The 17,957-nt window shown below is 43.6% G+C and overlaps 1 protein-coding gene across 6 annotated transcripts in view; it reads left to right on the top strand.

The window, feature by feature from the left end:
- Window positions 1-17,957, top strand: part of LOC125232040 (neurabin-1) — a 67,847-nt gene that overhangs the window by 42,867 nt on the left and 7,023 nt on the right. For 5 of the 6 annotated variants that reach the window (XR_007177692.1, XM_048137652.1, XM_048137656.1 and 2 more), the window contains 7 exons: window positions 4,235-4,255; window positions 5,361-5,483; window positions 6,012-6,198; window positions 6,950-7,041; window positions 7,506-7,684; window positions 8,059-8,195; window positions 14,470-14,621. Coding sequence is in view for 5 of the 6 variants with exons in the window: in XM_048137652.1 (XP_047993609.1) it covers window positions 4,235-4,255; window positions 5,361-5,483; window positions 6,012-6,198; window positions 6,950-7,041; window positions 7,506-7,684; window positions 8,059-8,195; window positions 14,470-14,621 (891 nt within the window). In the remaining variant the exon portion in view is untranslated. The remainder of the gene's footprint in view (window positions 1-4,234; window positions 4,256-5,360; window positions 5,484-6,011; window positions 6,199-6,949; window positions 7,042-7,505; window positions 7,685-8,058; window positions 8,196-14,469; window positions 14,622-17,957) is intronic. The other variant, XM_048137653.1, reaches the window with a different exon arrangement.

The following is a 17,957-nucleotide window of genomic DNA, read 5'->3' as shown; positions in this document are numbered from 1 at the left end:
AAAAGAGTGAGTCGGTGGGAGCGAGGCAATAAAATGGGATGTTTGACAGAAAATTTAATAGGAGAATTTGCCAAGCGACCGCCCACCCTGACAATACCCTGACTGTCAATGAATAATGAAAGCTTGCGCAAACCCTTTGGCAATGCGTTCAAACGATCCTCCCTTAATTGATTGATCTCTACACTGAACGAAGTGAGCTGCACATGTTTTACTAAAAACATGAGAGCTGCAGTGGTTTCAGCTGACTGTAGAGATCCGACAACTTTTCCATCCTTAGCTGACCGTAAAAAACGGAAACAGTAGGCTAACACACGCTTTAATGTGAAAAGCGAGGAGAACCTGCTAAGGACTTCATCAATTAAGTTAGGATCGGCCGTCACGAGTAAGCTACAAATACGTTGTTCCTCTACAATACAGTCATTGCTTGGATCGTGCAAAGGTGAGCAAGGCCAATCCTTCTCTTCCTTTACCAACCACGACGGACCCTTCCACCAAATATCACACTCTACCAAATCTTCAGGCAGTAACCCCTGGATCCTGCATCAGCAGGATTGTGGTGTGTACTGACGTGACGCCAGCGATCAGGAGCAACAAGATCCTGGATATGGCTCACACGATTTGCAACAAATGTTTTCCAGCGTGAAGGGCACGACTTGATCCAAGCTAACGTTACGGTCGAGTCTGACCATGCAAATATTTCCTGAACAACATAGAGAGGTTTTAATGCCTCTTGTGTTGACTGCATCAGGTCTGCCAACAACACGGCAGCCTGCAGTTCCAATCGAGGAATTGATAATTTACGCAGAGGCGCAACCTTACTTTTGGCACAGCAAAGCTCTACAAAAGTAGAGCCTTGTGTGTCATCGACACGACAGAAGACGACAGCAGCGTAACCACGCTCCGACGCATCACAAAATCCATGCAATTGTAATGAAACAAACGAATGGATGATGCGACGGGGAATAACGACAGATTTCAACGACGGAAGTTGATCGGTAAATTTCATCCATTCTGATGTGATTGCTTCTGGAACATCATCGTCCCATTGCACCCCAGATGACCACAAGACCTGCATTAAATATTTAGCGTGAAACGTGACAGGACATAAGAATCCTAGCGGGTCATATATGCGCGCTATATTCGATAAAATAGTACGTTTAGTACATTTCTGATCACGTGGTGTTGCAACCTCAAATTGGAACGAATCTGTTTGTGGACGCCATAACAATCCCAATATTTTAAGGGACAAATCCGAAAGTTCATCAAAATGTTTAAAATCACTCGAATACAACTCAGAAGATGGAAGGTCAACGATAAAACCTTTATGGTTGGAGGTCCATTTTCTCAAATGGAACCCACCCGACGACAAAATTTAACGATAATTGTTGGGAAAATGTGACTTTAACTATTTAATTAGCAATAAATGGCAATTTTAATGCAGCGACGCGTTCGCAAGTTAGATCGAGAGCGAAAAGAATGTGAGGTAATGGCTACCGGAAATGATTAGTGCCGGGCTAAACACACCGGAAGCTAAAGACAAAATAGTGTTGTTTCTTTAAAAAACCGATATTCATACGAAAGTTGAACATTAATTTTAATTGTAGAAAATGGCCAAAATGAAAGGGGGGCAAACTGTAAATTTCAAGTTACTAGGTCAAGTGGGGTATCGTTGGAAAGAGCTCAAATTGAACGTAAATAAACTATTTTTTATAATTTTTTTGTTGTGGAAAAAAAAAGAATTTTGAAGGAAAATGTAAAAAAAATACCGTTCCCCCCCCTTATCTCCGAAATTTACCAACGAAAAATTATGAAAATTTTAGTAAACATTGGTTTTATGCTATATATTACAGGAAAAATATAATCGTGTTTGTATTTTGAATACTTTTTTTTAATTCACAAAAAACTTTTCAGATTTTTACTTTCAATTTACCCACCCTTGCGGATGTATATCGTACTTAAAATTAATACGAGATGTTACGTAAACCATCTTCTGTCCAATAAAGTAAAAACTGTTTAAATCGGTTAACATTATAAAGAATTATCCCTGAAAAACCAGGTCGCGCAAATTAGTTAGCAAATTGACCGGGAGATGGCGCTATACACTATAATACTCATTAGTGCCTATACTTTTGTCTTCTAGTCAAGTCATTAGAGTTATATGAAAATATGAGATTATTTTTACTAGGTATAGTTTGAAAGAAAGTTTGTACGGAACCCTCGGTGGGCGAGTCCGACTCGCACTTGGTCGGTTTTTTTGAAACTAAATCTGTCTGAGGTTCAGAAAGCTTACTTTATCCATACCTTAAACAAAGGATACTATAGACTAGACAGCCAAATAATAATACCACTACCGAACGAGATGGTCACATACAAATTATAATAAGAGTGACAGAGAGCAAAATGTTATTTTTTGTCTTTGTCATAGTTTCACTTTTCCGCCGCTGCCACAAACGAGTTTGTGGCAAACAATAACCCTTTACCGCATATTGTTCCACATTTGGCCGTTATAAATTCTACTCTACTGACAACTGTTATAGTTCAAATTTGAACAAATATTACGTACGTGACGTCAAGCTTATTATCCGCCCAGATTACGTAGGTTGTTTATGGTAAACTGTCAGCCATTTTTAAAGTACTTCTTAATTTCGCTTCATTATTCTATATCTGTACGCTTACGTCAAATCTATAGTATTCTTCGTCTGAGATCCATACACATGTCTTTCTGATGTACTATTGAATTTATATGTTCTAAAACCTTATAATTTATGACTGAAAAGTTGCAAGTAAATTTACAAAAACAGTTTTCTAGATAAGTATATGCTGCTGCTAAATTACATTTCCATTTTGGGTATTATTGATATCGTCATACTAACATAATACTCTTTCAAATGGTATGTTTGATTAACTTAGCATAAGTACTTGACACAATTGTATTACAATCAATGGCTTCTATCTGCTCCTCAAAGTTCAGTATGTTGATTAAGAATGATTCTTAGTATAAAGCACCATTGTAATAGTTTTTTCTCAAACATGCAATGAAATATTGTCTTTACGTTCCTTAAAATGGGCTGGGAAGTATCGCTTTTTGGGCGCAACAACTCGAGAGGACTGTAAAGGGATTTCATATTATTTTTCAGGCACTAGGCCTGCAAAGTAACTTTTTTTTTATAAAATATTGTCCTTTAGAGCATTTTTTTTATTTCATTGCATGTTTGAGAAAAGCACTATACATGCTTCGGCGTGAAAACGGATTCCCGGCCTCGTATCCCTATCCCACTATATACCCACTTGGCCGGGAATCCTCATTTTCCCGGCCTCTGATGTAATGTACTATTACTGAAACTGTCGACTGCTGCAATTCTCTATCTTTGCATGATGGCACTTTTCAGTTTCACTCTTTCTTAAACGCCTTTCAAATCTTGCAATATGAATTGTGCTAATGTATTATTTTCATATTTACAATATGTTAAACTTTGTTTCTATATCTCTGATGCTACATTATACTTAAAATGTTACAATACTCTTAAGAATATTTATTGATTTAGGAGTCATGCTGAACTCAGCATTGGTATTCCTAAATAATATGGTATCAGAGAAATAAAAACAAATCGGATGGATGTCCTGTCGATGGTACGGTACGACGGTACTATTTTGTTTATCTTCGCGTCCGATGTAGCGAGTTAGGGGTCATCCATTGATTACATCAGCCCCTCTAGCACAACTTGCCTTGTCGCGCGCGAGTCCATACTTGAAGTCGCGCTTGATGTATGGACTTGCGCGCGACAAGGCAATTTATGCTAAAGGGTCAGACGTGGGTAGGAAGGGACTGAAAAAATTAGAGATTTTGTAGGAAGTGACGTCTCTAAGTTTGTGACGTCACGTTGACTTCATATGAAACTGAATACTGTTTTGTTTTATATTCGCTAACATATTCTACTGTTGAGAGACTAGTATTTTCCATGATAGAATTTGCCATGTTTTTTTTTTCTTGATAAGTATTATTTTGATTTCCAGTAATACCTAATACTTACTTTATTTGAAATGTTTATTTTCGTTGAAAAGTAAATTAACAAATACATATGTATATGATATGATGTCACACCCACACCAGGAAAGGTGGATTTTCTGATGTAAAATGGCGGACCCCTTATGCTTGAGTAATTAAATGTTGTATTTTTATTATTTGCATGCTGCCTGTGCGCACAACGCTTCTATTGCCTGATCAAATTCGCAGTATTCTGGAGAAAAAACTTAGGTAAGCGTGCTATATTTGTATTGTTTTATTTCCTTTTAATTATGTTCCTTGTTTTTACCCTATGTGACATGAATGCATTCCAATCATACAAAAAATAATGCTGAAACTGTCGTTAAAATACTTTCAGTTAATTAAAGTGGCATCTAGAATTAGATTGGCAATCGAATTACAGTTGTAGTGCGAAAAGATTTTCTTTCGTATTTTTACGGAAACGTACGAACGTGTCATGCTATTTTAGTCAGTCTCTGTACAAGACGTATTGACACTGTCTGAACTATCATGACAAATGCGAACGTTCCCGGAAAAATACGAAGGAAAAGCTTTTCGCACTACATCTGTACTTTAAATATAACAGCAAAAACAAAAGTATACAATTTTCTGACATCAAATAACGAAGGAAATATATTCCATTCTTGTGTATTCTTTTCAATAGCTCCTAACAATCAACACAATCGCTTATTCATGATTTCATGTTGTTTATTTGAAATGATGTTTGGTATGAACAATACAATTTACTATGTTTATGAAAATCAAGCGGTTGTTAACGTTTCGTGTCATTCTATTTGACACGAAACATTTAAAATCGTTGTGTTCGTCACAAAATGCTTGAAAATAAATCAAAAGATATGTTACAAAAAAAATGCCACCCGTTGTCTAATGAGTAATGTCTGTTATATTACGTATCCCTTCGGCCGATATATTATACCCACCTGTTAAGAATTTCCTACATTTCGCACTTGTATCATAAATTACTATTAAATATTGTAGCATACCGCTTTCATTTTTATCGTTTCTCGGAAATTAAAAAATCTATGACGTTCTTCTAATTAAATGTAGATTTGCACACCGCTATTATCGGTCAGTATAAGGAAAACCGATGTCTTTTGAAGATCCAGTAGACCATTATAACACTCTATCGAAATTCAAAATCTTGAACCTACTTAACACTTTGTCGCGTCGTAACTTGTTTTCATTCGAGCTCCGCATATTTTTGTTTTGTCGAAGTTACACTACCGACTTTGGTGTCCGAGAGTTTCACACATATGAAATGTTCTGAATCAGTGTGATAATGTAATCACAGTGTAACTTACATTATATGGTACAGGCAAGAAGCCCTGCTGTCGGACGAGCAGGCTCAGGAGATTGTGGCGATGCTGTCGCCGCACCCGCCGCAGGACAACGGCGTCTCGCTCAACGACAGCTACCAGTCCGTGCTCTCGTACGAGAGGTAACACATTACTACACTATTTTTAGAGGCATTGAGGGCGAACGAAAGATGTGATACTTTTGACACTACGCGGAAATTGACTTAAAAGACTTTTCTTGTTCTTTTTAATCAACCACGAAATGTACCTACCCTAAATTGACGCCAATCGAGTACATCTCTAAGTCCGTTTTCACATTATCCGATCTGATATCGGATGTCGCAAGGATTCCGATAGAAAAAATCCAAGATGGCGCCTGTAATGTATGGGATGTCGGTCCGACATCCGATATCGGATCGGATAATGTCAAAACGCACTAAGACTACAGATTTTTTATAGAACCTAGGGTTAGAACTTGACAAGATAGACGTAAAAGTGAACGTGTTTTTTATGCTCTCGACACTTCCATGTTATTTGCTAATTCTAGGTACCTTCTACAAAACTCTCTCATCTTTTTGTTTTGATCATACACAATTATTTGGGAAGGCTTTTCGATCTTTATTGGTGTACTTTTCACCTTACTAATCGCTATCAACATTTATATGTTACAGCATGCAGTCAGTGGACGAGAGCTACGAATTCGTGTCACTCGAAGGCGAGGCAGCCTTAGCCGGTGGCGATCGCAAGACCTCCCCACCGGAACCTACTGTGTTCGACCATTACCCTCCTCAATCTCTCCGGGAACTAGGCGAGGAAAACGGCATACACTACTTCGAAGACGGACACTTTTATACCGAGGTGAGCATCTATATTTTCTTGTATTTGACGAGAGGTACTATCAGCTGCAAAAGTGCATGGCGAATGTATCAATGAATTCATTCATAATTTATCCATGCACTTTTGCTGCTGATAGTACAAGACAGCCTACAGCTCACTGTATTAGATCACTATATCCGCCTTACAGCCCGGCCACGACATTGGTCTAAGCGCGAAGCGGTGAGCGGCAGCTATACGTGCGAATGAAAAGTCCCATCGCTGTCTCGCTCCGATGTATGGACGCCGCTCACCGCTGCCGCGCTTAGACCAATGTCTTGGCCTCCGCGAGCTCAGCGAGATAAACGAATAATAGAGACGGCGGGCAGTGGTCATGGCTAGATGTGGCCATATTACGCCTTTTTCTATAAGGTACAGCAGGGCAAATCTCGACTGGGAGGCAAATGTAACTGGTCCTTTTTTCCATGTTTTACATGTTGTTTGCATTATTAAATAGTGTCCACCGGTTGTATATGGTAGGCGTGTTCAGTGGATACATGTAGAACTCATACATGTATCCACTGATCATCATAGTGTATGAAAAAAATGGATTAGTTACAATTGCCCCCAGTCGACATTTGCCCCGCTGTACCTTACGTCGTGTCATCACGCGGCGCAGTTGTGTCCTTTGATATTCGTAACATGACATGAGACAAGGCGTGCGCTCGATAAGCGTTGCAGGAAATTAAAATAGTGTCGTTAAGAAAACATTCAAAGAATATGTCATATTTTTCAGGTGGCTGGTCTTCCGCCTATCGAAGAAGATGAGGACGATGAATATTACACACCGCCTGTATTCGTTAAGATGAATAGAAAAGTTAAATTCAGGTAAAAAACGTCTAACATTTAATTAATGATTGTGTGATTGTGATAAGTGAAGTGATTGTTATTGTGTGTCTTTTGCTACAAAGCATTTTTGCATTAATAAAGAACCTTATAGTATCTAATTAGCTCCGCCAGCAGAAGATTCAAAGAATAGACTCGTATTTTTTAATAAGTCTTAATACGTAAAAATCAATACAGTCATTATTTTTCGTGGCATGTCTGACGCTGCTATCTCATTAATCTCTGATTGTTTTGTGTGACGTCAAATTACCTTCCATCCTATTTGGGAAACCTGTGATTGGCTTTTCATACACATTTTTGCTAACTTAGTCTTAGATCTAAAAAAAGCTGTTGTTTCGAGTAAAATGGACGAAATAAAATAATAATAATAATGAGTCGTCTGCCCTAATTCTTTTTGATAGGGCTAAACGTTTATCTTTTACTAGAACTAGCGTTTTAATTTCCAGTACGAACCCAATGCAAGTGTTCTCCACGCACTCTGTCCGCGAGTACGACCGCCGCAACGAGGACGTGGACCCGGTAGCCGCGTCCGCAGAGTATGAACTCGAGAAGCGGGTTGAGAAGATGCACGTGTTCCCGGTCGACCTGCTGAAGGGCGCTGATGGGCTGGGCCTCTCAATCATTGGTAATTTTAACCTTATCACTACTTGATATCAAAGAGGATCCGAGTATATAGACAGTTACTGCATATACTGCCATCTCTCGACACATGATTAGAACTTTTGGGCCTCATTTTTGTCAATTTGGCCCATATTCCTAACTAGATATGTCTTAAAAGTGACCAAGCCGAGAGTCAACCAAAGATGTAGCGCCATTTACTCTACCGTACATTATTCTTGATGGTTCTGAGGTACATTTTTAACTTAGAATTTATCTGTCTATACAGAGTTATAGTCTTTGTTGATATGTAACGTTTGGTAATCATTTTGATTAGTTTCCAAAACAAAAGCACCTCAAACCCCATTGTTTCAGTGTCTTTAATAATATAAATGTTCACAGGAATGGGTGTCGGCGCCGATGCGGGCTTAGAAAAATTGGGCATATTCGTTAAAACTATCACTGAGAGCGGAGCCGCCGCGCGCGACGGACGCATACAGGTCAACGACCAGATCATCGAGGTCGACGGCAAGAGTCTGGTAAATAAATCAAATATTTTTTGATGAAATAAAGTGACAGGTCAATTAGAGCGACATTTAAATTGTCTTTTAGTTATCGTACATTTTGCTCTTACTTGCACCGCGCAATAAGTAATAATGTTATAGAAAGGACGCTTCCTTTATAATTATTATAAGTTATATTATTTGTGCCGTTTGTATATCCGAGGTCTTTATAGAGAGAGTACGTCGTAGACGTCGCATCGGACCGGTAGATGGCGCCATCGTTCGTTGTAAGTCGCTCCGGCGTCACACCGCCGCGATGTTGGTAGTCCCGTTTTTCCCCACCTGCAACACAAGGCTCCCCGCGCCCCGACCCGCCACCAGCCACCCTCATTGTTTCGTCGAACGCCGAAGTGACCGGTTGTCGCGTATTCCGTTCGAACATTTTTACAGCATGGTGTCTCGAAATTAATCTTTTAGTTTCTATTTCCTTGTTATTTCTGGTCAAACCAGAGTTATTCGTGTTTTTATTTAAAAAAGTGGCTTATAACGTTTCGGAATTATGAAATTTTTCAATTTCATCCGTCAATTCTTTCTTCCCTTTTAATTTACGCTCGTTCGTCTTGAATAATGAGATATATTATGCCTCGCTAGCGATCATTATTCGTCTTTCGAGGTTCTCACTATAGAAATGAACGAGCGGTGCTTTATGATTCTACCCACTTTTTTGTAAGAAAGTTCCATGCTGCAAAAATCGTTACCGTTAATCAGTTTTCTCTTTAAACTATTCGCATTTCCGAGACTAAAGTAGGAAGTGTTATCCGCGTATTAAAAGTTTCGCGCTAGAATATAAGCGGTAACGTAGGTAAGTTGCTCCGCCGGGGACCACGTGCTCCGGGGACCACGTGCTTCGCGACCGCGGGCTGCGCGACCTGCGGGCTGCGGCGGCGGCGGCGGCGGCGGCGGCGGCGGAGGGCGCGGTGAAGGAATACCGCGCTCCGAGGAGGTTTGAATTTCTCCGACGAATGGGTGAGCAGATTCATATTAATTTAGAAAGAACATGTTCGGTTTCCGATTCGGTGCGGAGGCCCCAAGCCACGTGTCGGCGCCGAAACTTACTGTAGCGCTGCGATAGCGCCGCTGACCGCGGCAGTGTTGTCCGCCGCGTCGGCGCCGCCGAGGTTGCGTAGAAGTTGCCTCCTCGTTAACGATGGCCATCTCTGCGGTGCCGCCGAACAACGTTGTGGCCGCCGCATAGGCGCCGCGTGCAACGCTGTAAGTATGTCGCGAGCGCCGTGCCGTTAGTGATCAGTCGTCAATACGCAGGCTACCAGCGCGACCACCTTCTGCCCCCGTCACAACGCCGCGAGCCTGCTGAAGCTGTCCACCAATATCGCTGGCCGCCACGCTTATGCTGGCGCCTCGATGGTGATGCAGCGCGCTCATCTGCCGTGACAACGCCGCGATCCTGCTGAAGCTGTCCACCAGTATCGCTGGCCGCCACGCTTATGCTGGCGCCTCGATGGTGATGCAGAGCGTTCGTCTGCCGTGACAACGCCGCGATCCTGCTGAAGCTGTCCACCAGTATCGCTGGCCGCCACGCTTATGCTGGCGCCTCGATGGTGATGCAGAGCGTTCGTCTGCCGTGACAACGCCGCGATCCTGCTGAAGCTGTCCACCAGTATCGCTGGCCGCCACGCTTATGCTGGCGCCTCGATGGTGATGCAGAGCGTTCGTCTGCCGTGACAACGCCGCGATCCTGCTGAAGCTGTCCACCAGTATCGCTGGCCGCCACGCTTATGCTGGCGCCTCGATGGTGATGCAGAGCGTGCGTCTGCCTTGACAACGCCGCGAGCCTGCTGAAGCTGTCCACCAATATCGCTGGCCGCCACGCTTATGCTGGCGCCTCGATGGTGATGCAGAGCGTTCGTCTGCCGTGACAACGCCGCGATCCTGCTGACTGTCCACCTGCTGTAGCTGTCCACCAGTATCGCTGGCCGCCACGCTTATGCTGGCGCCTCGATGGTGATGCAGAGCGTTCGTCTGCCGTGACAACGCCGCGATCCTGCTGACTGTCCACCTGCTGTAGCTGTCCACCAGTATCGCTGGCCGCCACGCTTATGCTGGCGCCTCGATGGTGATGCAGCGAGCTCATCTGCCATGACAACGCCGCGATCCTGCTGAAGCTGTCCACCAGTATTGCTGGGCGCCACGCTTATGCTGGCGCTTCAGTGGTGATGCGGAGCGTAATACTGTTAACCGCTGCACAGGCGTCGCAATCCTTCTGCTGCGTCTGCCGTGACAACGCCGCAAGCTACTTGAAGTTTTCCACCGGTGTCGACGGCCGACACGCTGATGCTGGCGCCTTGATGTCGCCTCGATCGCACGAGGTAAGATTGCAGACGCGGCGACCTTCATCGCGCCACCGAGCGCAATACTGCGGCTGCCGCGAAGGCGTCGCTAATTTTCCTGCCGCGTTTGCCGTGACGACGCCGCGAACTCTGTTGATGCTGTTCACCGATGTAGCTGACTGCCACGCTGGCGCCGGTGCCTCCCGCGCTGACGGCGGCGACCTCGAGAGGGCCACTGAGCACGATACTGCGTGACGCGACAGGGCATCGAGACGCCTTTCGAGCTGACGACGGCCGTCTCAATCTCACCGCCGAACATAACAGCGTCTGCTGCAGTGACAAGCTGGTAAGATTGCTGATGTGGGCCCTTGGTGCTGCTAGCCGCCACGCTGATAACGCCCGTCGCGCCTAAGATGTCACGCTCACCGCGAACACTGTCTTCCCCTACAATGGTGCTACGACCACGACTATCCAGGCTCCGTCTGCTACGGTATCGCTGCTGACCAGGCTGATACTACCCTCCAATGTGACGCCGGGCGCCGCTATCAGCTGACATCCCGTACACTATGGTATCCACTCTTCTCTTTCCAGTTCCCGTGAAGTACGACAGTATTTACACTCTATTTTGACCAAGGACTCCTCCGTCGCCGAAGTGAGAACAGATAAATTCTAAAGATGCTACGTCCTAACGTGGTTTGGACACCCATAGTGGAACGAGGTAAGACGTCAATAACCGGACGAGGAGCCGAACTGCTGCGAGGGTGTCCTGACGATGTTCGCGAGCTATCTAATCGGAGAGGCGCCTCGCGAGACGACCCTGTGATTCCTGTACATCGCTCATTGTGTAGGTCAAAGACATCGTAAAGGTTTGCGGAATTAAAAAAAAAAAAAATCTCTTTCAGAATGTCCAGATCTGAATTCGAGCCAGCGTCCTGCATCCTGAGCGTGCGTCTGTTTACCGGGTGGACACCAAAACCGATCGGTAATCTGGCCGCGGGGGTTCCAAGTACACGACGATTTCCCGGAGGCTTGTGGCGCCCACTGTCCATTCGAGAGATTAACTTATTCGCCGAGCCTCTAATAAACAAATTGGGAAAAATAAACCCGCTTCGCCTTAGTGAACTTGAGATTCCAGCTCAAAGCGAAAGGGGCCAGGAACTCAGGAGGACTTCAGTAGTTATCATCTGGCTCGACTATACTGAATTAATATAGTGCTTGATTCGATCGTTGAACCTGATTTCATCAATTTCACAACTTTCGTAGTCTACAGAGGAAGGTTGCACCGCTGCAGTTTCCAGCATTACCTCGTACAGCTGCCGATAGCTGTAGGCCAATCGCCCCTGTTTTGCTTGCATCTGCAGCCCGATAAGACCTTCAATAATCGGAACATTGTACGAAGTAAAGCTCTTCCGATGGAAAATAATCTTCAACAGGCGGTGGCGCTAGCGACTGAAGTGACATGCAGCCGGATAAGGGTCGCATAGCACTATATGCTATGCACAGTTCGGTTGTATGTTATGTTATGCTGTACGATGGCAGGATTACATCTCTTCTGTTACGAGTAACTACGACAGTAACTGCTGACTCCAACAGACTGTCGTACGAGGTCAGTATGCACCCCCTGGGAGCCAAGTAAGTGACCTTCGGTGACCTCGCCTTCTTCTGCTTCGCCCGTCATCGTACCTCTTCGTCTGCGAGAGCCCTGCATTACGTCGTACAACGGTACGTATTAAGCCTCCGCCACACATAGCGCTAACGCTACGCTATCAGCGCGCTGAATGCGCGTGCATTCCGCTCGCGTCCCCGCGCGCGTTGCGCTCGCAATCAGCGCTCGTTAGTTCCCGCTAGCGCCCACTGGGCGCAACGCCAGCGTTTGTGCGGTGCACCGCCATTATTGCGCTCCGCCTACGCTCTTAAAGCGCGCATGTGTGGCGGTGTTTTAATTCACCCCTTGACCTGCTACCACGACGTGTTCAGCAACCACCAGCGATGCGACACGGACGTCTCCACCTCTCAGTCTACTCTGTCGACCTTCATTGCACGAAGTAGAAATCCGTCGCATCGGGTTTTGGATTAGGTAATGGATTACCCTAAGAGTCAATGACTGACTTGAAGAAATCGACTGATACCTCCGTCCAGTGTAGTAGCAATCGACAGCGCTCGTACTTTTCATCTTCTAGTCTAGTTTTACCGAGCGATCGGTATCCTCAAATGCCCTCACTAAAAAGAGTTCAGAGTTCAGGAGTCTCGCTTGCAACCGCGCTCGCTTGACGCGAAATAGTCTGATCGAAAATACCAGTATTGTAACAAATAGCCCTTGGGAACGTGAGTGATGACCTTTTTCTGTGTTTGATATGGACGTAACACGTTGGACTTTAAATAGTCATATCAAAGCTAATATTGATTTAGATAATTTTTACGAAGGGTTGACAAAAGCAGTATCAATTACGTTACCCTGCTACAGTACAGATAGTTACACTACTTTTACAGTTAATTTCCACACTCTGTGTCTGAAATTGGGTTTATAACCTGATAAAATAACGTGTCTGTTAATAATAATAGTGTATCTAAGGTTTTTGTATCTTGTTCAAGTCAGCCTCGCCTACATCTTTTTTTTGGTTTTGATCTGCGATGTATAATAATGTCATTTCTCTAACTATTCGCTGACTAAAGCTAAACGTCATCACGAAAATCTCTTTAGGCGTTTCTGGCACCGAGATATTCGCGGATCGAAGGCTATTTCGACTGATACATCTGTCAAATCGGTTCAACAACTGATTCACTTATTCTTCTATGCTATGCCAATAGGGCTACCAAAGGCTTGCGCGCCAGCTGACTCGCCACCAGGAGATAATAAACAGGTCTCTATAAAGACCTCGGATATACAAACGGCACAAATAATATAATAATTTTACCTTCCAATAAAATTGTTATTATTTTGCCTGGTATATCCGAGGTCTGAGTGATGCCTTCCTGGTAGGCTTAATATACCGTCGGCACTTCTCCTCAACAATGAGGGTGGCTGGTGGCGGGTCGGGGCGCGGGGAGCCTTGTGTTGCAGGTGGGGAAAAACGGGACTACCAACATCGCGGCGGTGTGACGCCGGAGCGACTTACAACGAACGATGGCGCCATCTACCGGTCCGATGCGACGTCTACGACGTACTCTCTCTATAAAGACCTCGGATATACCAGGCAAAATAATAACAATTTTATTGGAAGGTAAAATTATTATATTATAACCCGAAGTTTACCAGCGATTCATCGGCGACTCGTCCCTTTTTAATGTCGACCAAGTTTAGTAATAATCCTATCTGTGGTAGCGCATGCAAAGAAACAGATGTACAAATTTTTCTGCTACGTAGCAATGTCAGCCGCACGACGCAGAATTCGCCCAAGTTTGAAGCATTACCTAACCATAAAATTAAAATTTTGAAAAAACCCCCGACCGCGACATAGTAAACCGAATTTCATGAAACATCTTGATATATTCTCACTGTCATTTAGTACATATAGTAGTAGACTGTTGAACCAAATTTTTTCCCATAGTGAATAATAACGAAAAGCACTTTACTAATTCATGTTTTATAACATTGCACAATTCATACCCATAGATCTAGATTACTTCCTTAGCTGTGAAAAACATGGCTAAGAACACTCCCGACTAACTCAGCTTTCAGACAAAAAAAACTAAATATAAATCGGTTTATCCGTTCGGGAACTACGATACCACAGACAGACACACACACACACAGACAAACAGACAGACGGACAGACAGACACGTCAAACTTATAACACCCCGTCGTTTTTACGTCGTTGTTTTAAAACAGTGTCCAACAACTGTTTGTACATGTATTGGCGCAGAACTAAATGACGCCATTCACAATATTCATATAATATTCTGATGTTATTTTACGTTCGAAGGGGCCTGTTATTAATCTTCTGTGGTGATGTATTTACAGGTAGGTGTGACACAAGCCTACGCCGCGTCAGTGCTACGGAATACGTCCGGACCAGTGAAGTTCCTCATCGGCCGCGAGAAGGACCCTGAAAACAGCGAAGTGGCCCATCTCATCCGGCAATCTTTGGCAGCCGATAAAGAGAGAGAGGACAGGTATGTTTCTTTTAGTTCTGTTTCTGCTGTTTGTATTTCTAGTTCGCCTGTTTGTATAACATTTTCCCTTGTTCCTCGTATCGTATTTTGATAACTGGTTTTGTATGAGGAAAAATAATTATTTTTAGCTAACTGGGTTTTGAAATAGGATTTCTTTTCTTCGTAGAAAACCATTATTTTTTGCAGTTTTCTACAAAGAATTTTTTTTCTTCTTTGCTTACCCGGTTATGAAATGGGATTTTTTTCCCTCGTAGAAAACCATTCTTTTTTGCAGTTTTCTATGAAGAATTTTTCTTCTTCTTGGCTTAGCCGGTTTTGAAACGGGGTTTTTTTGCCTCAAAGAAAACCATTATTGTATGCAGTTTTCTACGACGATTTTCTTGTACTTAGCTTACCCGGTTATGAAATGGGTTATTTTTTTCCCATAGAAGCATATAATAGAGAATTTTATAACCGGGTAAGTTAAGAAGATGAAAAAAATCTTCGTAGAAAACTGCATACAGTGATGGTCTTCTATGAAGAAAAAAATCCCAGTTAAAACCGGGTAAGCTGAGAAGAAAAAACATATTAATAGAAAACTGCCAAAAAAAAGGTTTTATACGAGGAAATAAAAATCCCATTTCATAACCGGGTAAGCAAAGAAGAAAAAAATATTCCTTATAGAAAACTGCAAAAAATAATGGTTTCTATGAAGAAAAAAAAAATCCTATTTCATAACCCAGTCAGCTAAGAAGAATTATTTTTCCTCATACAAAACTGTTATGTATAGATATGTGGGTACTCATAATATTGTAGATATACCTTCAGTCTGGAATAAAGCATCAGCTGTGTTAACGTACTCCCGTTGTTTTAATCAAATATCTCATTGGCGACGACGGTGAACAAGTGAAAAGGCTATTTATCGCAATAATAGCTAGTGAAACGCGTGCAAAACAATATAAAATATGTCTATTGGCAAAATTCGCGAGTTCGACATTGAGAATGGCAATTGGGACTTGTACTGTGAACGACTCGAAATGTACTTTAAAGCTAATTCTGTGGACAGTGATAAACAATTATCGACGTTAATTGCTGTGGTTGGTGATCGGTGTTACGAGTTAATGACAAATTTAGCGAGTCCTAAAAAACCGTCGGAGTTATCTTTCACGGAGTTAGTAGCGTTAGTGCAAGGTCATTTAAAACCGAAGCCGTCCATAATGGCGGAGCGATATCGTTTTCGGCTTAGAAGGCAAGCGGCGGGCGAGTCTATATCGCAATATATGGCGGAGCTAAAGAAGTTGGCGCGAACTTGTGATTTTAAAGACAATTTAGCGGACAACCTTAGGGACCAATTTGTATGCGGCGTGAGTGGGGACGTTATACGGCAACGGCTGTTTGCGGAAGAAGATTTAACGTATGCCAAGGCGGTGACCTTGGCGTGTTCGTTGGAGGCGGCAGAGCGTGATGCTGCAATCATGACGGGCGGCGGCGGCGGTCGAGCCTCCGGGGAGCCCGCGGGAGCGGTGCATCGCGTGGCCAGCGCGGGGGGCGGCGCGGGGCGCGGGGCCGGCCGGCGGCCGCCAGCGCAGCGCCAGCAGAAGGAAACAGGTTTTAGTGCGCGGGAAACATCTGGAAGTATAGGCGGTGCAACGCATTGTACTGCCTGTGGCGCCACAGATCATTGTTTTTCTACGTGCAAATTTAAGGAATACATATGTAGTATGTGTCGGGTGCAGGGGCATTTGCGCCGGGTGTGCCCCAAAAGGCTGTCTTACAATGAAAAAGCGGCCCGAGGGCGCAATGGCGGCCGACCACGGGCCTATTTTGTTACCGGAGGAAATAGCGAAGTGGAAACAGACGAGTCAGAGGAAGAGGAGGAAGCGTTATACAGAGTTTCGTTAAGCCAGTACAAGCCGGTGAGTGTACCTATTTGTGTTAATGGACAACAATTAATGATGGAAATTGATACGGGCGCGGCTGGCTCATTTATTAGTAAAGAAACGTACGATTTATATTTTAAAAATGAGACATTAAAAAAACCTAAAAGTGTATTTAGATTTCTGGACCGTACTAAAATGAAAACATATGGTGTAATAACAGTTATTAATACTCACCGAGGGCCTTTCAAATACAATAGACTTCCGTATGGCTTATCATCAAGTTCGGGAATATTTTGTAGAATTAGTGAGTCAATAGTGAGGGATATTCCTAACGCTCAAAGTTTTTGTGACGACATTTTGATATTCGGGAAAACTCGGAAGGCTCATTTAGCTACGTTAGAGGCTGTATTACAAAGGTTAAAAGATTTAGGTTTGAAATTAAAGAAATCCAAATGCACGTTTCTTGCCGAAGAGGTCTGTTATTTAGGATTTGTCGTTAGTAAAGACGGGATAAAACCGGATCCTAACAAAGTCGCGGCGGTAGAAAAAATGCCGCCACCATCGTGTGTGACGGAGGTGCGCTCATTTTTAGGTATGGTTAATTTCTATTCTAAATTCATCCCTAACGCGAGCGATATTTTACACCCAATACATAGCTTACTTAAGAAGGGTGCGCGGTGGGATTGGACCACAAGTTGCGAGGAGGCTTTTAAAAAAATAAAATCCTTGTTGATAGGAAAGCGGATACTTGCGCACTTTGACCCCAACAATCACGTGACGCTAACTTGTGACGCCAGCCCGCGCGGGGTCGCTGGCGTGCTCAGCCAGCCCGACGGGTGGGGGCGGGAGCGGCCAGTGGCATATATATCAAGGAAACTCAATGCCGCTGAACAAAATTATTCGCAGATACATCGAGAGGCGCTCGCGATTGTTTATTCGACTCAAAAATTTCATCAGTATTTATATGGCAAGAGGTTTACCTTAGTAACTGACCATAAGCCCTTAATAAGTATTTTTGGTCCGCAAACTGGCGTACCCAGCATGACTTCGAGTCGAATGCAGCGATGGGCATTATTGTTAATGGCTTATGATTTTGACATTCAGTATGTAAACTCAGCGGAAAATTGCGCAGACGCGCTGTCGCGTCTACCAATAGGGCAAAGTAGGGAATTCGATCCCCCGGAGCAGTCTTACTTGCATTTTGCGTCCGATATGTTCTTTTTAGACTGTAATGATATTCGTTTGAAGACAGCAAAAGATCCATTGTTAGGTAGAGTAGTCAATTACATAAAAAACGGTTGGCCGGACAGTTCGGACATTAAGGAAATGCAACCTTATTTCAATAGGCAGAAAGAACTATATTTAGAACTCGATTGTGTCATGTGGGGTCATCGTGTTGTAATTCCGGAAGCGTGCCGCGAGATAGTGGTGCGGGAGCTACACGAGCCTCACATGGGCGTCGTGAAGACCAAGGCCA

The sequence above is a fragment of the Leguminivora glycinivorella genome, chromosome 12 (genome assembly GCF_023078275.1).
Source record: "Leguminivora glycinivorella isolate SPB_JAAS2020 chromosome 12, LegGlyc_1.1, whole genome shotgun sequence".
In the NCBI taxonomy this organism is placed as follows: Eukaryota; Metazoa; Arthropoda; class Insecta; order Lepidoptera; family Tortricidae; genus Leguminivora; species Leguminivora glycinivorella.
The sequence above is the reverse complement of the archived record's forward strand: the minus strand, read 5'-3'. Positions and strand labels throughout refer to the sequence as shown.